The sequence below is a fragment of the Neoarius graeffei genome, chromosome 26 (assembly GCF_027579695.1).
Source record: "Neoarius graeffei isolate fNeoGra1 chromosome 26, fNeoGra1.pri, whole genome shotgun sequence".
Classification (NCBI taxonomy): Eukaryota; Metazoa; Chordata; class Actinopteri; order Siluriformes; family Ariidae; genus Neoarius; species Neoarius graeffei.
In genome coordinates this window covers 23,676,142-23,702,313 of record NC_083594.1, presented here as the reverse complement: position 1 = coordinate 23,702,313, position 26,172 = coordinate 23,676,142, and the positions used below count along the sequence as shown (strand labels likewise).

The 26,172-nt window shown below is 40.6% G+C and overlaps 1 protein-coding gene across 1 annotated transcript in view; it reads right to left on the bottom strand.

Annotated features, from left to right (window-relative positions):
* The window catches only part of shisa10.1 (shisa family member 10, tandem duplicate 1), a 36,449-nt gene extending 15,462 nt beyond the window's left edge, over nucleotides 1–20,987 (bottom strand). Inside the window, exons 1-3 of the mRNA XM_060909983.1 lie at nucleotides 20,864–20,987; nucleotides 19,289–19,433; nucleotides 9,797–9,924 (exon numbers count right to left, since the gene is read on the bottom strand). Coding sequence (XP_060765966.1) covers nucleotides 9,797–9,924; nucleotides 19,289–19,433; nucleotides 20,864–20,924 — 334 coding nt within the window. The 5' untranslated portion in view covers nucleotides 20,925–20,987. The remainder of the gene's footprint in view (nucleotides 1–9,796; nucleotides 9,925–19,288; nucleotides 19,434–20,863) is intronic.
* Nucleotides 20,988–26,172: the final 5,185 nt, after the last annotated feature.

Below are 26,172 nucleotides of genomic sequence, written 5' to 3'. Positions count from 1 at the left end.
ACGAAATAAATCAGAGGAATTTACAAACCTTTCACAAAGTGATCACTGCAAACTCGAATGTTCTTCGACCCCGATCCCTTCGAAGTTCAAGAGTCACCTTTCTCATCATCTTTTGGTAAAATCCTTTGCCCTTTCACCCCTTATCACTCCTCAGGGAACCCAGAAGAAACTTATCAGTTTCACAGTTTGTTCGATTCAAAAAGCCCAAAACAAAGCTGTAGGGCATTTTAACAAGTAACGAGATGCTCCAGCCATAGTAACGCTTTGTGAACAGTGAGCTCAGCTAACCACCACTTCATGTTTTGCATATCTAATGGAGGCAGATGTGATGTTGGATGCAACCCAGCAACTGTACCCTACTACAAATTAGCTTCAACTTGAAAAATAAAATCCACAGCCCGCTAATGGGCCGTGGCCCAGTGGTTGAGAAACACTGTCTTACACTACTCCCTGGTTTACAGCTGAAGTCCATCAGCTCAAGGCCATGGGCCAGCGGTTAGAGTCTCATTCATCTCATCTCATTATCTCTAGCCGCTTTATCCTGTTCTACAGGGTCGCATGCAAGCTGGAGCCTATCCCAGCTGACTACAGGCGAAAGGCGGGGTACACCCTGGACAAGTCACCAGGTCATCGCAGGGCTGACACAGACAACCATTCACACTCACATTCACACCTACGGTCAATTTAGAGTCACCAGTTAACCTAACCTGCATGTCTTTGGACTGTGGGGGAAACCGGAGCACCCTGAAGAAACCCACGCGGACACGGGGAGAACATGCAAACTCAGCACAGAAAGGCCATTGCCAGCCACGGGGCTCGAACCCAGACCTTCTCGCTGTGAGGCGACAGCGCTAACCACTACACCACAGTGCCACCCATAGCGGTTAGAGTGCTTATCCAAAAAAGATGGGACTCATTGTACACAATGAAATGTATCCAGATCACATACTCCGTACAAAAACACCTTCTCTGTTGCTAAAACCACATACTATTCAAATATCATTACCAAATAATAAAGAAATACAAAGAGCTCATTTTCCCCTACAGTGAATAGGTTAATCAAACCACCAGAGACCTAAACCTGCTACAACCTTTCTGATTAGTGCTGCTCAACTCCAAAATTGCAAGAATTCATCAGCAGTTGGCTTCTTCAAATCACTGTGGAGAATGAACTACCAACAACCATCGTCCTTGTTCTACCACCAACTACCTTACTTTCAGGGTTCAGTCTACCAACTGAAAATTATATCTCTGAGCTCATAAGAAAATCTAACTCCTCCACCTCCTGTTTGGACTCTTTACCCACAAGCCTCATCAAGACCCATCTGCCATGCATCTTCTCCATAATAATGCCAGTAATTAAGGCCTCACTCACTATTGATACAGTTCCCCCATCACTAAAAACTGCTTCAGTTACACCAATGTTTTGGAAAAATAAATAAATAAATAAATAAAACTGGCTCAGATCCTAATGATTTTCATAACTATTGGCCTATTTCTAATCATCCATTTGTCTCCAAAGCCCTAAAGAAGATAGTAGCCTCCCAACTTCAGTCCCACCTTGCAAATAATAACCTTCTGGCACCATTCCAATCCAAATTTTGTCCTAAATACAGTACAGAAACAGCCTTGGTCAAGATAACGAATGACCTCCTCTGTGCCGCTGATCTTGATATTAATCAATTTTAATTCTTTTTGACCTCAGGTCAGCTTTTGAGATCATATCCCACCAATTACTTCTGGAACATGTGTTGGAGTCCCTGTCCATGCACATCAATGGTTTTGAGAGCTCTGCAACTGCACAGGGAGTCCCCTAGGGTTCAGCTTTGGGGCCAATCCTGTCCATTATCTACCTCCTGCCCCTTGGCAGTATCTTCTGGCATTATGTTTCACTGCTACTCTGATGACACTCAGCTCTACCTGTCCACCAAACCTACCTCTGTTGTTCCTCCTGATAGGCTCAGTGACTGTCTCCCTGACATCAGAATCTGGATGACAATTTTCTTCAACTGAACAATAAAACTAAGGTTCTTCTAATTAGAACTAAAACAGAACTTGCAAAGATTAACAGTTTTACAATCTCAACTGACACCACCACTATACCCATCTCCACACAGGTAAAAACCCTTGGTGTCATCTTGGACAGTACTCTCTCCTTTGCTCACCATAAAAATAACATTTCCTGGACTGCTTTTTTCACCCACATTCAAAACATTTCCAGACTTTGGCCCGCCCTCATAAAACACAGCACTGAAATCTTGGTCGATACTTTAGTTACATCCCACGTAGATTATTGCAATGCCATTCTCTTTGGTATCCCTAATAAATGTCTCCACTGACTATAGCTCATCTAGAACTTTGCAGCCAGAATTATTACCTGTTCCAACTACACTGGCCACATTACACCTCTCCTGATTCAGCTACACTGGCTCCCTATGACATACCAAATACAACCGTTAACATCTAAATCCCCCAAAAATATTGCCCCATCTTATCTCTGATCATTTACAGAACTATAATCCCTCTCACTCCCTTCATTCCTCATCAGCAGGTTTACTTTTTGTCCCGGACATTAAACTTTTCACCATGGATGCTAGAGTCTTTTCCCACAAACTCTGGGATTCTCTTCCCCCTCATATCTGTCAACTGGACTCTGTAGTACAATTTAAAACCGCTGTTAAGACTAATCTTTTTAAACCGGTGTATTCACTTTAACATCATCTGTTTGAAAGGTCACAACTTATTCCTTTGCAATCTCTCATTTTATTGGCGTCATTGCGTTTGTTGATGTTTCTTCTTTTGTGAAGTGATCTTAAGTATCCTGAAAGGTGCCTTTTATAAATAAAATGTATTATTTATTATTAATTTCCATACAATGCTATGTTAGACAAATGTTATCAAAGGTCCACCCACTGTCTCAGGAAAGTCTTGTGTAATGTCTTTTGTTCACACTGTGGTTTGGCAATGGCCTCTTATAAAAAAGCTCATGGTATGCAAGCGCCAGTGAAGTCATCTTGGAAAACATGAGTCAGAGTGAGTGGGGAATCCCATACCTCCTTTACTATTTCTAAATTAGGCACACTCTCAAGAAGTCCATTGGACCCTAATCCAAGAGAACACGAGAAGAAGCCCAACACATCCTGCTAGCATTCATTTAGTAATATCACACCTGTGATGAGGAAAATCCAAAGGAATTCAGTATTTACATTAGCAGTTTTTAAAAGACTTGAAATGTACTGCTTTGTCATTTCTTTGCCATTGAAACCATTATAATATACAGCGGTGCTTGAAAGTTTGTGAACCCTTTAGAGTTTTCTGTATTTCTACATAAATATGACCTGAAACATCATCAGATTTTCACACAAGTCCTAAAAGTAGATAAAGAGAACCCAGTTAAACAAATGAGACGAAAATATTATACTCAGTCATTTATTTATTGAGGAAAATGATCCAATATTATATATCTGTGAGTGGCAAAAGTATGTGAACCGACAGATTAGCAGTTAATTTGAAGGTGAAATTAGAGTCAGGTGTTTTCAATCAATGGGATGACAATCAGGTGTGAGTGGGCACCCTGTTTTATTTAAAGAACAGGGATCTATCAAAGTCTGATCTTCACAACACGTTTGTGGAAGTGTATCATGGCACGAACAAAGGAGATTTCTGAGGACCTCAGAAAAAGCGTTGTTGATGCTCATCAGGCTGGAAAAGGTTACAAAACCCTCTCTAAAGACTTTGGACTCCACCAATCCACAGTTGAAGCTGTTCTGTACAGAGGAATGGGCTAAAATTCCTCCAAGCTGGTGTGCAGGACTGATCAACAGTTACTGGAAACGTTTACAGTAAATCCTCTAATACTGGCCTGTATTCCATTACTGGCCGGGACTCTAATATTGGCCGGTCTCGCTGTCGGAGGAGGTAAATAATGGCCGGACTCTAATACAGGCCGGGGCTATAACCAACGATGTTTCTGAGATCATAGTGGCCTTACACAATCGTTCCGATCTGAAAGACAATTGTGATCAGTGGCGCCGCCAGGCGTATGGCCGTACGCACTAGGTGTACCTTGGGGAGAGAGATATTTTTTTTAAATTATAATTGTTCCCTGAATGCTTTGGCAATGCAACATAATTTGAGAGAGAGAGAGAGAGAGAGACGTGTGTGTGCCGGCGCATTTGTGTGCTTCAGGAGTGGGTGGGGTGTGCGTGACCAAGAAAGCTCATTGGTCAATGCAGATATACTTTTCTTGCACCACTGAGATTCTCTCCAGTTTTGAGAAACGGAGACAGACAATCGTCAGTAGTCAGAGCTTGTGCGAGAATTTATTGAGAAGCGAGTCAAAAATGAGTAAACGAACCCTGAAACAAACGAGCTTGTTTCAGACTTTTACGAAAAAGTCCAAAAGCAGTGATCCAGGGGTGTCATCTGCTTGCCAGTCCTCTCCAGTATCAGCTAGTAACATGGCACCGGCAGCTTCCACTCCTCCGCAACCTAGCAGCAGTACGCTGCAGCTGGATGCTAGCTCAGTTCCTTTGAGGGAATTGCCTTCATCTACCTCTGAGTTTGAAACTAGCCATACATCCAGTGAATTTCATATAAGAACACCTACATCTCCCCATGTCCCTTACGATCAGAAGTAGATGGTTGCTCCACCTTGCTGACAAATGAGCCATCAGATAGCTTTACTAATGAGCCACGAGTCAGCCCGCTATCACTGACATCAGATTTATCAGACATAGGTAAACTTCAACCAGATGCCTTAAAATGTGCACCGGACTCTGTAAAGCTCAATGTCCTACAGAACCGCTTCAAACCAGACAGAGGGTGGGTGGCTCCTTCTACTCTGATTTTCGGTAAACTCAGAAAAATACCCGAGGAGTTTTTCAACGAGTCTATGTACCCCACGTTGCGCTACAGTGTGTGTCAGAGTCGTGCGTGTGGTAGTGCTGAGCAAGTTCACTAGATTCTAATCGAGGCTATAAAGAGTTTGTTTATTGTCGTGTGTCCCCGGCCTATATTAGAGGATTTACGGTAGTTCACATATGTTGTTCAAATATCAGCCTGTGTTCATGGAAGGCTAATAAATGAACCTATTTTATAGGTTCAAATAGACACAAAATCTCGTTTTTATTCATTCCACTGGTAGTCTGTTTTGCTCAAATAGAAATAGAGGCCTGCCTCTAATTCTGGCCTCCTTCCAATAATGGCCTGGACCAAGATGCACTTGAGTGAAATAAAGGCCCCGGCCTATATTAGAGGATTTACGGTAGTTGCAGTTATTGCTGCACAAGGGGGTCACACCAGATACTGAAAGCAAAGGTTCACATACTTTTGCCACTCACAGATATGTAATATTGGATAATTTTCCTCAATAAATAAATGACCAAGTATAAAACTTTGTCTCATTTGTTTAACTGGGTTCTCCTTATCTACTTTTAGGACTCGTGTGAAAATCTGACGTTGTTTTAAGTCATATTCATGCAGAAATATAGAAAATTCTAAAGGGTTCACAAACTTTCAAGCACCACTGTAGAATAGAAGAAGGAAGCTTATTTTTGTCACAAAGGCATGATAGTACAGTGGAATTCTCTCTTCGCATATCCTAGCTTAGTAGCAAACTGGGATCAGCCAGCAGCCATGACACACCTGGAACAAAGAGGGTTATAAGGACTTTGGATCAGTGATTCACAGCCATTAGCCGTTAAGCCACCACTACCCTTTAATTATCAACTTAAGATAATCAGTATCAGTACCTCAAAAGTCACAAACAGAAATCACAAATGGGAAGAATCATGTCAAGTCCAGACAAAAATCAGCGAAACCAAAAGTAACACCCTTTTTTTTCCCCCCTTTTTTGTCGCAATGCTGTGACCACAATCAGCAATGATTTTACAAGAAAACAGACTTAATGTGTGGATGAAACCTATTTTTATGTAATTTAATTCATATTTATCTAGCTGGATCTGAACAAATTTATTTGTAACTCTTTTGCGGGAATATTTACACAAGAAATGGGAAAAATGTTCAGATGTTTCTATCACATTTCACTTCTGAGTTTACATATAAGGAGACTTACTAATGTAAACCTTAACTGATCAGGTTCAAATGAATCATTTGAGAAACTCAAGTCATTTCATATTAATTAAAGCAATCCAAAAATTAGATAGACTGTGACTAAAGTCACAGTAATTTGTGCTAGTTGTTACAAACAGGGACATTTGGTCACTGTACCCTACAGATCCGGAATGGTAAGAAATAGAGAATGATGCTTAGTGAGGGGAAAGTTGCACCTTGCCACCCTGAACAAAATTTAAATAAATAAATAAATAAATAAATAAATAAACTGATTGAAAAAAGAATCCTGAAAATCGAGAGAGTTCTAAGTGACTGAAAAATAGCCCGTTTTTCATGCAGCATTCCAGATCAGTGATCTGGATCAGCACCAAAAGTTATATCAGCGTAATTCAGCCCAGAGGTATTCTTCATGTGAAATTTGGTGATGACTGGTTGAAAAGTGAGGGACAAATAGCGTCCTAAAAAACTTTAGGAGAATAATAATAATAATAATAAGAAGAAGAAGAAGAAGAAGAAAATAAATACACAGAGAGACTGTGACTAAAATCACAGTAATCTGCACTAGCTGACCTTGGTCAATTGAAAGTCAAAGTCATTTGCTGAACAAAATTTTAAAAATAGGTACCCCATGGGTACATGTGGCTACTGCTTATAAATAATTTTTTTTTCTGATACCAAGTCCATACAGTAAATATAGCATATATAATTTACTCTATGAAGCAACAGCCACAAAAATGAAGCCTAATCAAAAAAATGAACAATTTAAAAAAAAATCACAGAAGTAAAATATACAGGAGTGTCTGTACTTTATATGATTCTACTCTTACAGCTTTCGAAACTGAAACCTCTGAACCGAGGCTGACATACACACGCTGTCACCATGACCGAAACTCTTATTTTCTGGAAACGGCCTGGCGCTAGAGCTCAGTGGTCTCAATACTATTTGACAACATCCTGTAACAACTCAGAAGTGCGTCACATCTACATCACATATGGGACCACTGGCCAAAAAAGGCGAGGAAAGGGGAACGACCTGGAGTACATTTTAAAATACGAAAACACTTTCCCTCTGTAATAAGCATAAACATGTCTGAAAGCGATTTCTTTAGTCTAGTCCATTTATTTCTAATGGTGAACCGAATTGTATACACCAGGGGTTTTCAAAGTGTGGGAGAGTCAGCCCCCCCTTGGAGAGCAAATAAACAACAGCGCCCCCCCCACACACAATTTTTGTTGTTGCTATACTTAATGTTCCATTCGTATTTTTAAAAAATGGTTGTTGTACACATTTTTATTTTTTCCTTTTTCACATTTTAAACATCTGTGCTTTTTAAAACATCTTGTTTTACACATTTTAAACATCTCATAGCATCATTAGCTAGCACCTCTTGGCAGACAACACACTGTGGCAGTGGAGCATCTTCAGATCCAGTCCATGAAAATCCAAACTTTAAATAATCGTGGTCATACTTCCTTCTTTTTTCAGTCCCCCCAGGATTCCGCGGGCCTTTTTTGTGATTGTTGCGGGCTAAAATGTCTGATGTTGCGGGGGTTTTCCAAAAAAATTGCGATGAAAGTTGCAGTGTTTTTTAGGTTTTTGTTGCGATTACATTGCGGGAGGAAGTGAAAGTTGCGAGAAATTGTTGCGATTTTCTCTTTTTGTAATTAAAATTGAGTGATATGTTAAATATTAAGTTATTACTGAAAAACTATTGATTAAAAAACAAAGACACTGAGAAATGGCCCAATAAACAACTTTACAAATATAAAAGATTGGACTACAAAAATGCAGAAAAATAGGCTTTACTTATCCAAATGCACCTGTTGGTTCAAAAGTTAAAGTGCATAGAACCTCACAGCACAACATGAAGTTATCTTAAAATATAATATAAATGCCTCAGCTTTCATGTAAGAAAAAATCTTTTAATACTAGTACTGTGTGCAGGCAGTCTCTCCTGAAGACTAAATTAAACAATAATTATAAACTAATAAAATAAATGGCTCAGGCTTCATAGAAGAAAAAAAAAACAATTTGAACAGAATCTCACAGTATGATGCTGAAGCTGCCTAAACAATGGAAAATAAAATACCATTTTGGCAAAAATGTTGGCATCCATTAATTTCTTGTATTAAGTAAAAAATAATGTAAAGTGCACACAGTCCTTCACTGTAAACATAACGCACTTTCAGTAACAGAATTTAAGCCTACATAATCACTGACTTGCACATCATGCAACGTTGCCAGATAATGCTGACGTTTTCCAGTCCAAAATATGTTCAAAACTCACCAAAATGCACTTAAAACCAATCTGGCAACACTGCGCGCATGCTGCTTCTCTTGAACGTAAACACGGAAGTAAGGCGGAAGGTAGTTTGTTGACGTCACCTCAAGACGACGCCAACGATTGGTCAAATTTGCAGGAAAGTTGCGGTGATTGGATATAATTGCAACACCGCCCTGAATTCACGGGGATTGGTTGAATTTGTGCTGAAGTTGCAAATCGCAACATCCTGGAGGCTCTGTTTTTTTTGCTTGGCCCAGACTCTGTCTCCTCACTCACTGTAGCTTTAGGTACTAAAAATCGATCCATTTTGTCTCTGGTAAAGGCTCCTCACGTTGCGCCCCCCCTGAAGAACTCTGGCGCCCCCCAGGGGGGGCGCGCCCCACACTTTGAAAAGCCCTGGTATACACTCACCAACCATTTTAATCAGAACACGTGTACGTGCGCAATGCACAATTGTTACACTCTTGCGTTCTTACAGCACGATGACATAGTGGCTACCTCCTCTATATGAGGCAGTAGCCACAAAAAACTGATTGAAAAAAAGCCCACTTTTCATAGATCATTCTGGTTTGGTGATCCAGATCACCACCAAAAGTCATAGCAACGTAATCCAGCTCAGAGGTATTCTTCATGTGAAATTTGGTGATGATTGGTTGAAAACTGAGGAAGAAATGGTGTCCTAAAAAAATTTTACGAGAATAAGAAGAAGAAGAAGAAGAAGAAGAAGAATCCTGAGTGAGAGTAACAATTTGCACTAGTGCTGCTAGCGCAAATTATTATTTTTTAAATCATAAATTAAGACAAACAAGAGTAGCCATTCTGTAAGGACAAAAGTGAGCACTCTGTAAAAGGTGAAAGTGTCTGTGGTACCTGAAGTGTGGCACCGCAGTGGCTGAGCTGCATTCTAAGCGCTATACAAATTAAACTGTGTTCTGCTTGCATGGCATAGATCGTTGATAAAGAAGGATTATGAAAATATTCACTCACACCCTGCGAGACAGCCTACTCTGTTTCTTCAATAAACCTGGTCAAAAATACCCACTTTCACAGGAAATGGCTATATGACCGACACTGCAAACCACCATCCACGTTTACTCCCATTCCTTGTTTCAAATATAATGGCCAAAGAAATTCGAAAGAAGTGGCGCCATGGATTCCCCCCAGTAACTATACATATATTTATCCAAAAAGCTTGAGTCACAGTGTACAAAAGTTTTGTTATGAGAGCCAGTCAGGTTGTAACCTTCATGGTTCTGATGGTTGTGGTCAGAAAAAATGTACAACAGATAAACAATTTGTGAGCCGGGAGCGGAGCAAGTGAGACTGATACTAACTGGGAAATATCTGGAGTGGGTGGGTTTTTCTGATTCATGGGCTTCTGCGATTAATTACAACTGAACTGAAATTTAAAAGAAATGCCAAAAGCTTTGACTTACGCCTTGGTTTTCTGCACATTTTGTACAAGCAGCAGCAGGGACAAACACAGCAGGTTATGATGAATGTGATGAAGATGATTGCGCCCACTATAAAAGCAGCAATGGAAACGGTGTTGAAGTCCATGTTACTGAAAAGGAAAAATGGAATAAAAGTATTAGATGTAAAGAGTCAACCCTAATCAACCATTAAACCCTAATTAACCCATACAAAACAGCCTAAAGATACACTTACAAAATGACTTTGGACAATTAATACAAACAGTTTTGCTACAATGGCTTAGAACTACAGTCGCCATGATAACTTTAGGACTGCAGTTCTTTCTTGCAGTAACAATTTCTTGCACTCAAGTCTCCATCAGTAAACAATTGATTACTTCGGTAAAATCATGTCAAAAGTGTAATGAATTTCCTGCTTACACAATGGCACTTTTTGACTATACAGTTGTCAAAGTAATTATAAATAAAATCACAGTGTCACCCAAATGAGGATATGTTCCCTTTTGAGTCTGGTTCCTCTCAAGGCCTCCGATGCCCCTTTTCCACCAAATCAGTTCCAGGGTTGGTTCGGGGCCAGTGCTGGTTCACAATTCGTTCAACTTGCGAGCCAGCTGAGAACCAGTTTGCTTTTCCATAGCTCGTGGTGCTAAGGGGAGCCACGTCATTACGTCGCTGTATATGTCAGTTACGTCGCTGCGTTTGCATAAACCTTGGCGCGAACATCGAAGCAAAAACAACACGGAAAAGAAGAAGCAGCAACAACAACAATAATGGATGACTTTGCGTTTGTACAGCTGCTGCTTCTCGTCGCTTAAAAATGGCGACCTTTCGCGGTCTTGCTATTGTTGTTGGTCTTAACAACTCCGCCCCCCCCGCTGACGTAAGCGGTTCTTTCCTCTGGCCCAGCAAAGAGTTGGCGCTAGCCAGGAACCAGTTTTTCTGGCCCCAGAGCCAGTTATTTGTCAGTGGAAACAGAAAACCCGGTTCCAAACTAAGCACTGGCCCCGAACCAGCCCTGGAACTGCTTTGGTGGAAAAGGGACAACAGTGTCGTCTCCGGGAGGTTTTTCCCTTTTCTACCGTACCTCAAGCTTGCTCATTATGGATAAATTTATAAACTCATATGTTTAAAATTTGTACCCGGAATGTCTACACTTCTGTAAAGCTGTTCTGCGACAATGTCTATTATTAAAAGTGCTAGACAAATAAAATTTAAATTGAACTGAATTAATTTAATTCAATTCTGATTCTCTGTGTGTATGCAGCAACTGGGGAGTCAACAACACACTGCATTTAAACAACCAGAAATTATAAAGATTTCTTATACATCAGTGATCAACATAAGAGAATTTGCTAAAATTATAGAAGATTTGCTATCCAGTCATGTGAAAAGGTTATAGCTGCAAATGACTCTGCATTCTTTTTAGGGAAGGCATGTGCAAAAATCCAAACATGTGAGCATGTCATTAGGTAATACTGGGTCTGCTTATCAAGTGATCCAGCCTAGAGCTACAGTAGCCATAGCCTGCATTTATTCAACAGCGGGTCATTGCAACCATCAGCAGTTATTACAAAGGACAAAAATATTAGAGTTGCTAAGGAAAGCCTAAATTATTAATTCAAATTACTGTATATTCATCCGATAAATTTATATTGAGGATTGGCTTGACCACGTGAGGCCCTATTTAAATGTGGAACGACTTGAACTCGCAATCATCAGATGGAGGAGTGGCCTTTTTTTTTAACTATCAAATGCAAATGTGATTTAAATACTGTTTATTATAAAGAAACTTTTAAAGTGGAGGGGTGATGTTTAAACAAGAAAATCAGTTTAAAATGAGGCAGGGACAGAGGAATCATCTAAATTAAAAAGTATCTGTACCACCAAAGCACAATTTCTTTTTGTAAGAAAAGAATTGGTCTGTGATTGGTAGTAAAATGACTGTACAGGACTGCCAAGAGAAATTAAAGAGGTCTAATGGGCATGAAGTATGCAATGTACTACACTTCGAAGTGTAGGATAGAGTGGTGCTTGAAAGTTTGTGAACCCTTTAGAATTTTCTATATTTCTGTATAAATATGACCTAAAACATCATCAGATTTTCACACAAGTCCTAAAAGTAGATAAAGAGAGCCCAGTTAAACAAATGAGACAAAAATGTTATACTTGGTCATTTATTTATTGAGGAAAATGATCCAATATTACATATCTGTGAGTGGCAAAAGTATGTGAACCTTTGCTTTCAGTATCTGGTGTGACCCCCTCGTGCGGCAATAACTGCAACTAAACGTTTCCAGTAACTGTTGATCAGTCCTGCACACCGGCTTGGAGGAATTTTAGCCCATTCCTCCGTACAGAACAGCTTCAACTCTGGGATGTTTGTGGGTTTCCTCACATGAACTGCTCGCTTCAGGTCCTTCCACAACATTTCGATTGGATTAAGGTCAGGACTTTGACTTGGCCATTCCAAAAACATTAACTTTATTCTTCTTTAACCATTCTTTGGTAGAACGATTTGTGTGCTTAGGGTCGTTGTCTTGCTGCATGATCCACCTTCTCTTGAGATTCAGTTCATGGACAGATGCCCTGACATTTTCCTTTAGAATTTGCTGGTATAATTCAGAATTCATTGTTCCATCAATGATGGCAAGCCGTCAGTGGCGTAGCCAGGATTTTTTACATGGGGTGGCCAAAGATATACAAGGGGTGGCCATGCTGTGACTAAATAAAGGGGGGGGGGGGGGGGTTCTGGGGGTCCTCCCCCGGGAAATTTTGAATTAGCTAGATTTGATTTCCTGTATTCTGATGCATCTGGTGGCATATCTGGTGCCTAACTCATGAACAAAACCCATGTGAGCCAAGAGGTCAGAAATTAATGTATTAATTTATTTATGTAACAAAGCATCTGCAAAACAAAGAAACCATCCAACTTGTTTACTCTAGTTAAGCATCAGGATTTTAACGATCACTACTAAAATGCAAAAGTAAAAACTAAAAGATCACCTGTCCCAGGCACCTGGGAAATAATAAGGATATTAGTCAGGCTTGAATAAAGAGTGCTTTGCTCAGGAAAAGGAAAATACTTGTATACTTAACTCATACATACAACATATGTAAAACACTTACATGTTGTGATATTGTCCATTGTAAGTACTGTACAAACTAAATGTGTTGAGTTATAAAGTGTGTGCGCGCGCGCGCGAGAGTGAGTGAAAGTGTTACACTGATGTAACACATGACACAGATGAGGTGTAGTGCATGAGTGGTGTGTGTGTGTGTGGGGGGGGGGGGGAGTATGTGCACTGCATGTAGATATAGATGAGCTGTAGTATACAAATTTTGTGTGTGTGTGTGTGTGTGTGTGAGAAGATATGTTACATGTAAATGCAAAAATGAAGTGCATAAGTTGTGTGTGTGTGTGTGTGTGTGTGTGTGTGTGTGTGTGAGAGAGAGAGAGAGAGAGTATGTTCAGAGTGCATGAGTGTTGTGTGTGTTATACGTGAACATAGAAATGTAGTGCATGGGTGATGTGTGGGTGAGTTTGTGTTCAGACTGCATGAGTGGTGTGTGTGTGTTGAGAGTCCACGAGTGTTGTGTATACCAGCGAGTGTGTTACACATAAATATAGAAATGTAGTGCATCATGCATGAGTGGTGTGTGTAAGAGAGGGTGTGTGTTGAGAGTGCATGAGTTGTTACTTATAGTGAGTGAGAGAAAGACAGTGTGTGTGTCAAGAGAGTGAAGTATGTGTTCATATATATGAGAGAGAGAGAGAGATAAGACAGTGCATGAGTGTTACATTTAAATATAAAAATTTAGTGCATGAGTTGTGTGTCTGTGTTGAGAGTGTATGAATGTTACATGTAAATATAGAAATGTAGTGCACAAATTGTGTGCGTGTGAGAGTGTGATAGTGTGTTAAGAGAGTGCACAAGTGTTGTATATGAGTGAGTGTGTTACATGTAAATATAGAAATGTGGTGCATGAGAGGGGTAGGGGGAGAGTGTGTGTTGAGAGAATGCATGAGTGTTGTGTATGTATGAGTGTGACAATTATTAATCAATGTGTACTCCCACCAGTAACACACATCTCTATATTTTCATGTAACAAACAAACAAACAAACAAAACATTAACTTTAAAAGTTGTATTCTGTGGTTAGAGTGAGCAAAGTGATTCACAGACAGCTAACTTGCAGATGTAATTTTCTCTTTTGAGTCGTACAATCGAAAACCACCGACGTTTTGCTTTCTCTCTATCTAATATCTATCTATGTGTGCACACAGCACAAATCCCACTGTAGCCGGATATCTATAAAGACGCATATTTATCTATACGGTTGCATTTACATGTAAACGAAGGTTTCAGTCACTGAAAATGGATACTTTCGAAAACCCTGGACAAAGTGGAGATTTCTGGAAACTCTGAATTGTCTGAGGACAGAATTGTAACTGTATGTCTACAAAGTGAGAACTTGAAGAGAGTATAAAAGATGAATAACTTAGATCCCAAATTAATCACACGTTCACGTAGTTCGTAAGTTGTGTTGTCAGACTAGAGCATGACTATCTGATACCACCTGCTGCTTGAACGCGCGAAATGTTTATGTGATAATATGCATCCCCGCAGAAACCAAATAGGCAGAACAAAAATCCAGCAGGCAGAACTTACATTTCGTGAGACATATCAGTTTTATAAATTTTATTGTCCAGGCCTGGGGTGGCCAGGGCAGGGCCAAGGCGTGCCCTGGGGTGGCCACAGCACCCCCTGGCCACCCCTTAGCTCCGCCCCTGCAAGCCATCCTGGCCCAGGTGCTGCAAAACAGGCCTAAACCATGATACTACCACCATCATGTTTCACAGATGGGATAAAGTTCTTATGCTGGAATGCAGTGTTTTCCTTTCTCCAAACATAACGCTTTTTATTTAAACCAAAAAGTTCTATTTTGGTCTCATCCATCCACAAAACTTTTCCAACAGCCTTCTGGCTTGTCCACGTGATCTTTAGCAAACTGTAGGTGAGCAGCAATGTTCTTTTTGGAGAGCAGTGGCTTTCTCCTTGCAACCCTGCCATGCACACCATTGTTGTTCAGTGTTCTCCTGATGGTGGACTCATGAACATTAACATTAGCCAATGTGAGAGAGGCCTTCAGTTGCTTAGAAGTTACCCTGGGCTCCTTTGTGACCTCACTGACTATTCCACACCTTGCTCTTGGAGTGATCTTTGTTGGTCGACCACTCCTGGGGAGGGTAACAATGGTCTTAAATTTCCTCTATTTGTACACAATCTGTCTGACTGTGGATTGGTGGAGTCCAAAGTCTTTAGAGATGGTTTTGTAACCTTTTCCAGCCTGATGAGCATCAACAACGCTTTTTCTGAGGTCCTCAGAAATCTCCTTTGTTTGTGGCATGATACACTTCCACAAACGTGTTGTGAAGATCAGACTTTGATAGATCCCTGTTCTTTAAATAAAACAGGGTGCCCACTCACACCTGATTGTCATCCCATTGATTGAAAACACCTGACTCTAATTTCACCTTCAAATTAACTGCTAATCCTAGAAGTTCACATACTTTTGCCACTCACAGATATGTAATATTGGATCATTTTCCTCAATAAATAAATGACCAAGTATAATATTTTTGTCTCATTTGTTTAACTGGGTTCTCTTTATCTACTTTTAGGACTTGTGTGAAAATTTGATGATGGTTCAGGTCATATTTATGCAGAAATACAGAAAATTCTAAAGGACTCACAAACTTTCAAGCACCACTGTTTGTGCAGGGCAACTGCCTTTGCTATTCTATACTGAAATTATTTCACAACCACAATATGTACAAGACAACTCACAGATCAATTCCATATGAAACAAAACCTTCTTTAAGTGAAACATTTTGTGGTATCAATGTGTGAAAATCAGATGTTTCACCTGATGTACTGTAGGCCTGTTGTAATTCGGCAGGAGATTGTCACATAAAACAATTGGGGTTAATGATTTATATATTTTTCCTTCACTGAATGGCACTTTTATAAGCTTAACAGTAGTGTAATAATGAACAACAGCTATTAACAGGAAGTGAATGTGAGTAAATGAAAACTTGTATATTTTTACCTAACTTTTACAAACAATACAAAATTGAAAAAAAAACAACCCAAATAAATGGGGGGGGGGGAAAAATGGGAAAACAAGCAATATCCTGTAGCTATAATAGTAAAATATGATAAACACAGGGTACCTGATTGCCCTCAACAAGTGTTGACAAGAGCTAAAATTATTACTTTATATTATTTAATGAGTACAGAAAGAAAAAGAAAAAAAAAACCACACACCACACAAAAAACTAACAATTTCAACATTATGTTCACTTCCCGTATTTTGATGATTTACAAAAAGTCATGAGGCTGTGTTGCGTAAAAGAAAGCAGAAATGTTAAACACTTAACTTTGTTGTTAGGCTGTACAAAAAAAGTTTAATACACTGTTAGAAAGGAACAAACACCACCACAGCTTCACCATGCACAAGGTGGTCTGGCACTAACCGCTGGTTAAAACTACAGTCACAAAACAAATCAAAACTCAGTTCCACTTTAGAAAAAGGCTTTTTGAGCAATAAGGCATATAAAATCACTGGACCAATAAAAACTTCTATTGGACATGAACACCTGTTTGAGGCTCAGTTATCTATTTTGCTCAGTTAATATACGTGGCCACACTTGAATGGACTTAAGTGGCTCACAAAGGGCAAACGGCACCTGTTCACAAACACACATACCATTTCTTAACACACCACGTTTTGCTGATGCCAAAGATCAGTCCAACACTGATAGTGAATTTGTTGTATTTACCCAATAAGTAAAACCCCAAATCAGAAAAAGTTGGGGCGGTGTCACATTTCAATTTTGAGTCTTGCAACGCATTTCAAAAAAAGTTGGCATGGTAAAGCATTTACCTTTCCTTCTCACAACACTTAAAAGATGTTTAAATTTGCCACACATTCTCTATTGGGGACAGAGGGGACAGACTCCCTCGTCTTCCACAGCCATGCCTTTGTAATGTGTGCAGAATGTGGTTTTGCATTGTCTTGTTGAAATATCCCTGGAAAAGATGTCCTCTTGAAGGCAGCATATGTTGCCCCAAAATTTCAATGTACTTTTCTGCATTATTTCTGTCATAATAGATGTGCAAGTTACCTTTGCCAAGGGTACTGACAACCCCATACAATGACAAACCCTGGCTTGTGGACTTATTGTGGGCAAAAGTCTGAATAGTGCCTTTCGTCTTTGGTCTAGGGCACACAGCGTCCAATTCTTCTCAAAAAAAAAAAAGACCTGGAATAGCCATTTGTCTGACCACAATACACATTTCCACTGTGTGATGGTCCATCTCAGATATTCCCAAGCCCAGAGAATTCGACGGCACTTCTGGACACAGTTAATATAAGGATTCCTTTTTGCAAGTTTTAACTGGCATTTGTGGATGCAATGCTGTATTATGGTGCTTGACAAAAGTTTGCTAAAATAATCCCATGTGGTTATATTAGCTAGAGATGAATGACAGTTCTCAATGCAGTGCCAGAATCAGAGATCACGGGTGTTCAGCTTAGGCTTGCACCCTTGCCCTTTACGCACCAAAATTCCTCCAGATTCCTTGAATCCTTTACTGATATTATGCACCATAGAGGGTGAAATATCCAAATCTCTTCTTTTTTTTTTCTTTGAGGAATGCTGTTTTTCAACATTTCAATTATTTTTTCATGCATTTGACCATTCTTTGGTAGAACGACTTGTGTGCTTAGGGTCATTGTCTTGCTGCATGACCCACCTTCTCTTGAGATTCAGTTCATGGACAGATGTTCTGACATTTTCCTTTAGAATTCACTGGTATAATTCAGAATTCATTGAATTCCCTCCATTTGTACACAATCTATCTGACTGTGGATTGGTGGAGTCCAAACTCTTTAGAGGTGGTTTTGTGGGGGCGTCGTGGCTCAGGTGGATAAGGCGCCATACTATAAATCCGGGGACCCGGGTTCGATTCCGACCCGAGGTCATTTCCTGATCCCTCCCCATCTCTCTCTCCTGCTCATTTCCTGTCTCTACACTGTCCTATCCAATAAAGGTGAAAAAAGCCCCAAAAAAAGTCTTTAAAAAAAAAGTCCTTCCCATGCCACGTGGCGCATAGGGCAGCGCCGATCCCCGTTTCCATAGCCCTCGGCCTCTCACCTAGCTAGAGTTACAGTGGGGGGCTAGTCCTCTGGAAACCGCGAGAGTTTGACTCCTCCTCGCGTCTGTATTGCAGCATGCCTTGCCAGACGGCAGTAGGTACCATTTTTATGATGGTCTTTGGTATGACCCAACCGTGAGTAGAACTCACGATCTCCCAATCAAGAGGTGGACACGCTAACCACTAGGCCAACTCGCGGTAGGGGATATACTTAACTTTTATTTACTGACAGTATCATCATCATTAATCTGACATTAATAAACAAAGACATTAAATATGCAATCTAACACAAGCTAACAATATTCTGTACATTTTTGTACGTTAAAAAAAAAAGGGGTCTGCATCAATTTCTCAAATCCTAATTTACACCTCTAGAATGTGAAGCATGAAACATTGCATGAATACTCATGGGGAAAAAGAAAAGTACACTCTGCTTCAATTTACGTTTTTATTTATCAGCACCTTGATAACAATTTTGGTCCTCACCAAGTTCTAAGTTCTATAAACAAACAACTTCAGGAGGGGGAAGACAGATTTTAATATATAGTCATTTTGTCCCAAAACGTAAACTCCGTGCTGTCACCCGATTTTAGTTGTTTGTTTCTAGAAGTTGGTGAAGAACACACAATTGTTATTTAGGCCTTTAGTGAAAGTGACTAAGGAGTTTGTTTGTTTGTTTCCCCTGCATTCAGTTTGATGTGAGCATTAACTGAAGCTGCAGACCTGTATCTGAATTATTTTATGCACTGCTGCTACATGATTGGCTGAGTGAATAATTGCATGAATGTACAGGTCTACAGTTGTTCCTAATAAAGTGGTCAGTAAGCGTATATAAAACCTTTAGGAAAACAAACAAAACGGATGCCTGTTAAAGAAAACAGGAAGGTTCAGTTTACATGCAGCACCCATGTATAGTGTAGTAAAGAGCACATTAAATACTGTTGTTGAAAATAATGCAAAAATGAAAGTAAAGCAAACAACAAAGTGATTTAGCAAGCCCACTTGTATAACAGAACTACAGGAAGCAGTGCATAGAAACTTGCAGTCTGGGGGCTGCAATTCAAAGTGGGGGAAAGAAAGCACACTGACTCACTTCTGTACAAACTAGTAAAGCCACAACAAAGCTAAAATCAGTTAAATTAAAGGTTTAGTTAAGCTTTTATTCATGTTCTCCATCAAAAAATAAGCCAAACCCCCCACGATATTTTACCAGAAGTAACAGAACACCATGCATATGTTTAATACTTTGACTTGATCTTAAAGAATTCTTTTACCTGCAGGAATCCTCATCGAGTTTACTGTAGAGATTTGCACAGCAATACCGATTGTCACAGGAACCACAGCAATATTGGTAAAATGAGCAACTCTGTTCTCTTTTGAATACACCACTCGAAGTGAAGTAGGAGTCACAGTCTTCACCTGTGAACAAAAATAAAAAAGAATTAATACTTAAGCATCATTTTAAACAATATGGGGAAAAAACAACAGGTTCAACTTCTGGAGCTGGGTAATGATCAGGTGAAGGAGGACAGGGCACTAGTGAACAGCACGAGGAACAGGTTTCTTTTCTCTTCAGTATTTAAGACATTTTTGTGTCAGTTAAAAATGTAGTTAAAAAAAACCCTGTTATTAAACCTGTATTAAAAAACTAAGAAAATATTTGAACAAATTTATATCATCTCATCTCATTATCTCTAGCCACTTTATCCTGTTCTACAGGGTCGCAGGCAAGCTGGAGCCTATCCCAGCTGACTACGGGCGAAAGGCGGGGTACACCCTGGACAAGTCACCAGGTCATCACAGGGCTGACACATAGACACAGACAACCATTCACACTCACATTCACACCTACGCTCAATTTAGAGTCACCAGTTAACCTAACCTGCATGTCTTTGGACTGTGGGGGAAACCGGAGCACCCGGAGGAAACCCACGCGGACACGGGGAGAACATGCAAACTCTGCACAGAAAGGCCCTCGTCGGCCACGGGGCTCGAACCCGGACCTTCTTGCTGTGAGGCGACAGCGCTAACCACGACACCACCGTGCCACCCCGGACTTAATATTATGTTGTAATTTTATTTGTTTGTATAATTGCAAATAAAATAAGGTAATATTAAATCCCACAAATTTGTTTTTAAAAAATTAAAATAATTTAAAAAACATGTCATTTCTACACAGGATGCGAGTGAGTCAGAGCTTAAGGTTAGTGGTTTAATGTATTTCAGCAACACTTTATTTAAAAATAAGAAATGTATTATACACACACACAAAAAAAAAAAAAAATAGTTCTGTAGTAAGCAATTATCCAAGCTTGGGTAACACATGAAAATGGAAGACATAACACTTTATTTAAAAATAAGATTATATATATATATATATATACATGCTTGGGTAACACATGAAAATAGAAGACATAACACTTTATTTAAAAATAAGAAATATATATATTAGTGTGTGTGTGTATACACGCTTGGGTAACACATGAAAATAGAGGATATATTATATTTGTGTATATTTACGCTGAGGGAATAAACAAATAAACATTTAGAGAAGGCTAACAGCTAACAACAAACCAGAAGAAGAGAAAGCGCGAGCTGTTTGCCAGTTCTCTTAAAACGCGCAAGCGCACACGCGAACGACATGAACAAATCATGTAAACAACTTGAGATTAAAAATGTTGAACGCGCAAAACCACAACAGCAAGTTTCCTGTCGGATAAATAAAACAGCACACTCGCAATTAAGGGAGAGAACTAGAAAGATTGATAAATAACTAAATACATAAACAAATAACATTAACACCCCCCCAATAAAAAAAAAATCAACACTAGTATTTCATTTCCACTTACAAACTGTGGTTAAAATCAATGTTGCAGTGAAGGCCAGGATGGTGAGGATGGATGAGGCCATGCTGGATATCGCTCTTCTCTCTCTCACACTCTCCAGTCTTCACTGTAATGCGAGCTGTAGGAGACGGACAACCCGACTCTGTGCTTCAAACTAGCAGGGTTGCCAGATTAACAGTTTATAAATCCTTGCTGGTTTATGGTCTTTGATATGGCTCTGTAGTTGTTGTTTGTTTCCAATTAAGTGTTTAACAGTATTGTCCCTGAAAATATATAACTGTTTTTATGTCTATTTTTAAATTATTTTATCTTAACTGTTCACTCACCAACCATCAAAGCAAATTGCTTGTATGTGATAGCAGACTTGGCAATAACCCCTGATTCTGATTCTGATTCTGATGAGGGAGCTCCTTCGGGTGGCATGGTGGTTAGCACTGTCGCCTCACAGCAAGAAGGTTCCACGTTCAAGCCCAGTAGCCAACGGCGGCCTTTCTGTGTGGAGTTTGCATGTTCTCCCCGTGTCTGCGTGAGTTTCCTCTGGGTTCCCCCACAGTCCAAAGACATGCGGTTAGGTTAACTGGCTACTCTAAATTGTCCATATGTATGAATGGTTAAAAGAGGCAAAACACCCAGCCACTGGTTGTACAAGACTTACTTAGTGCCAGTCCCAAGCCCGGATAGATTGAGGAGAGTTGTGTCAGGAAGGGCACTGGGTGAAAAACCTATGCCAACTCAAATATGCAGAACAGATCTGCTGTGGACCTGGCGACTTGTCCAGGGTGTACCCCACCTTTCGCCCGTAGTCAGCTGGGATAGGCTCCAGCTTGCCTGTGACCCTGTAGAAGGATAAAGCGGCTAGAGATAATGAGATGAAATGAGATGAGATCTGCTGTGGACCTGGCGACTTGTCCAGGGTGTACCCCACCTTTCGCCCGTAGTCAGCTGGGATAGGCTCCAGCTTGCCTGTGACCCTGTAGAACAGGATAAAGTGGCTAGAGATAATGAGATGAGATGAGATCTGCTGTGGTGACCCCGAATGTACGGGAGCAGCCAAACGAAGAAGAGAAAGATAAGGAAGCTCCTTCACCTTCACCATGATTGCGACTTTGTGTGAAATCTTCCCACAGAGTAGCATTGTCTCATATCATGACATCATGTGCAATTCAAGTTCTCCAAAGCATCCTCTGATGCACACATCAATGTTGTTTCCTGGAGTCATTGGGTGTTTCAGGTCTTACAATGGACACCCTCTTCCAGGCGACCCAACCAAGGCTGATCAGACCTCAGCCTGTGTCCTCGTGGTGTTCTTCTGCCCCCCACTGCTCCCCCCCAATCAGATCCATCTGGATGCTCTCACTACCACCTTCATGTTGTTACCAATGGCTCTTCTGCTGGGACCAGTTATGCCCAGAGTTCTGTAAGCCTTGTGCAGGGAGTAACTAGCAAATCCCTTACAGCCCACCCCCACTGGCATACATCTGGTCCACCACCCATTCCTCCAGCAATCCTCTACCAATTCCTGGTATCTTGCCCTCTTCTTCTCTTGAGCCTCCTCCATCCTCTTCTCCCAGAGTACCGTCAGCTCCAGCAGTATCAGCTGCTTTATGGCTTCTGAGACTAAGATGATGTCAGGTCTCAATGTAGACTGGGTGATGTGTGGTGGAATTTTCAGCTGCCTCTCCAGGTCAGCCGTCATCATCCAGTCTGGGGCTGTGGAGAGCAAACTTACAGAGCAGTCTTTTGAAAGTTTTCTGAGAATTTCCCCATTAATTTCATTAGGTCTTCAATATAATAGATATTATACAGTAATAATAATTTTGGATTTGGATTTAAATTTAAACTGGTCTAAATCTGAGAGTCACACTATTTCAAATAGGACCTGCATGATAACACTGATGCAAGAACTTCGTTGCTCCAATTAGAAACAAGCTGCAGTGGTGACACTCAGTGGTGCACATGCTCAGCAGCATCCTTTGCAACTTAATCAGAAGAATTTTGAGTTATGAATGCAATTTCCTCATCTGGAGAGCATTTTGAAATGTATTTTCATTTTACATGCAAATGAAACCAAAATAACCTACAGTTGTAGTTTGGTCTATCATCACTGACTATCAGTTTGCATGATGAAGAGCTTATCAGAGTTCAAGATGGTTAACAGTGTTGAGTTAGTTTAACACTACATAAAGAGTCACAAAACAGATTTAAACTGTTTTTCATGTGATTGGCATATTTGTGCATCATGCATTTATGCACCCATTTAAAAATTGTGTTTGAAAGTCCTGTACCGGTCTCTTAGTGCTATGGACACCAATATGATAGTACACTCAGGGAACGCTATACTAATACTGTGTTGGGCCTTTCTTTGCTCTCAGAACAGTCTCATTTCTTCACGCCAGGGATTCCATGAAATATTGGAAACATTCCTTTGAGATTCTGGTCCATGTCGACATGATTGCATTGCGCAATTCTTGCAGAATTTTCAGGTGCACTTTCATACTGAGAATCTCCCATTTTACCACATCCCATTCTATTGGATTCAGATCTAGTGACTGGGAAAGCCACTGAAGAACACTGAACTCATTGTCATGTTCATGAAATCACTTTGAAGTGGCGTTTGCTTTGTGACATGGTGCATTATTATGCTGGAAGTAGCCATTAGAAGATGGGTAAACTGTTGACATGAAGGGATGCACATAGCAACAATACTCAAATAGGCTGTGGCATTCAAGCATTGATGGCAGAAGTAAAATCCGATGAGGTCTTCTACTGTTGTAGTCCATTTGCCTGAAGGTTTGGTGTGTTGTGCATTCTAAGATGATTTTCTGCTCACTACAATTGCACAGAATGGTTATTTGAGTTACTGTAGCCTATCTGTCAGCTTGAAACCGTCTGGCCATTCTTCACTGACTGCTTTCATCAACAAGTCATTTCTGTCAACAGAATTGGCGCTCATTTATTGCACCATTCTGACTAAATTCTAAAGACTGTTGTGTGTGGAAAATCCCAGATAGTCAGCAGTTATTGAAATATTCAAACTAGCCCAACTGGCACCAACAATCATGGCACAATCAAAATAACTGAGATCACATTTTTCCCCCTATTTTGATGATTGGTGTGAACATTACCCGAAGCTGCAGTCCCCAATCTGCATAATTTTATGCATTGCACTGTTCCCACACGATTGTCTGAATAGAAAGTTGCACAAATGAGTAGATGTATATCTAGAAAAAAAATATGTTGAGATATTTTCAGGGGTGATAGCGTTCCGCCGCGCCGCGCCGGATTTCCGGCGCACCGTGGCTGGGGGAAAAAAAAAAATCTAGTTCGCCCATTGTCCTGTGTCATTCTGAGATGCGCAGATAGACAGTAAAGGGAATTCGGAATTCCCTTCTGGGAAAATAATTAAATATCATACATGGTAAGTTTGTTATGAATTTATAACTGAAAAATATGCCTTTTTTGCGGTCCGGTTTCCATCAAATCCTGCACTCTGATTGGCTGGCGAGCAGGTCCGTATCCTACGATACGGACCCCAGTTACGGACCTCTGGCGACTCGCTTGTTCACAACAAGCATGGTAGTCATTTTTGTCAACATTTATTTTCGCATTTCTCAGGAGAATAGCATTCATTTTACATCATAGATAGCGATAACAGCGTTCACAGCAAAAGTGAGTTTTACTACCCTGAGGAAGAAGAAATAAAAGAAAACATTTTGGGAGAAACCCAGGGGCGGCACGGTGGTGTAGTGGTTAGCGCTGTCGCCTCACAGCAAGAAGGTCCGGGTTCGAGCCCCGTGGCCGGAGAGGGCCTTTCTGTGCAGAGTTTGTATGTTCTCCCCGTGTCCGTGTGGGTTTCCTCCGGGTGCTCGGGTTTCCCCCACAGTCCAAAGACATGCAGGTTAGGTTAACTGGTGACTCTAAATTGACCGTAGGTGTGAATGTAAGTGTGAATGGTTGTCTGTGTCTATGTGTCAGCCCTGTGATGACCTGGCGACTTGTCCAGGGTGTACCCCGCCTTTCGCCCGTAGTCCGGTGGGATAGGCTCCAGCTTGCCTGCGACCCTGTAGAAGGATAAAGCGGCTAGAGATAATGAGATGAGATGAGATTTTGGGAGAAAGCTAAAAACCTGTAACTGTTGCTAACGCCGAGCCAAAACATGGCTGAACCCTGAATGAATCAGTTTTGTATAAATAGGGGACTATATAGGCAGTAAAACAGTTTTTTTTTCCTGCCATAGAAGTGCACTTGTATACCGAGGAGGAAGCCATTTGCATTACAGCTGTGAATGAGGATTCAAAATAGCATTAATTTTACAGCATGGATAGTGATAACAGTGTTCACAGCAAAAGCGAGTTTTACTACCCTGAGGAAGACAAAATTAAAGAAAACATTTCAGGAGAAAGCTAAAAACCTGTAACTTGCTAACGCCAAGCAAAAACATGGCTGAATCCTGAATGACTCCTATTTGTATAAACAGGGGACTACATAGGCGGCAAAATGTAGTTTTTTTTCTTGCCATGGAAGTGCACTTGTATACTGAGGAGAAAGCAATTTGCATTTCAGCCGTGAATGAGGATTCAAAATGGCAGCGCGGCTCGGTTTTCCCTTTCGGGCGCTCTCATTTTTTGTTAGAATTTGGTAAAGAAAAAAATTAATGTATATTATTTACCAGCTTAAGGTCGGTCCATATAGTGAAATACCGTGAGCTTGAATACGGACCTCGGTCCCGGTATTTCATGATACGGACCTCCCAGCTGGTAAAGAACATCTCATTATCTGTAGCTGCTTTATCCTGTTCTACAGGGTTGCAGGCAAGCTGGAGCCTATCCCAGCTGACTACGGGCGAAAGGTTGGGGTACACCCTGGACAAGTCGCCAGGTCATCACAGGGCTGACAGACACAGACAACCATTCACACTCTCACCTACGGTCAATTTAGAGTCACCAGTTAACCTAACCTGCATGTCTTTGGACTGTGGGGGAAACCAGAGCACCCGGAGGAAACCCACACGGACACGGGGAGAACATGCAAACTCCGCACAGAAAGGCCCTCGCCGGCCACGGGGCTCGAACCTGGATCTTCTTGCTGTGAGGCGACAGCACTAACACCACCATGCCACCCGGTGAAGAACATGCATATAAAAATTAGTTTACCTATTGTGTATTTAAAAATAATGGAGCTTTAGAATATCTGACTCATACTATTATGAAAACCTGATAACAGATAACTCCCCTATTCAGAGTTTCCATTTCTTGAAAAATTCTCAAAATCACAAGTACCGTAATTATATTTAACTTGTGAATATGAATTAT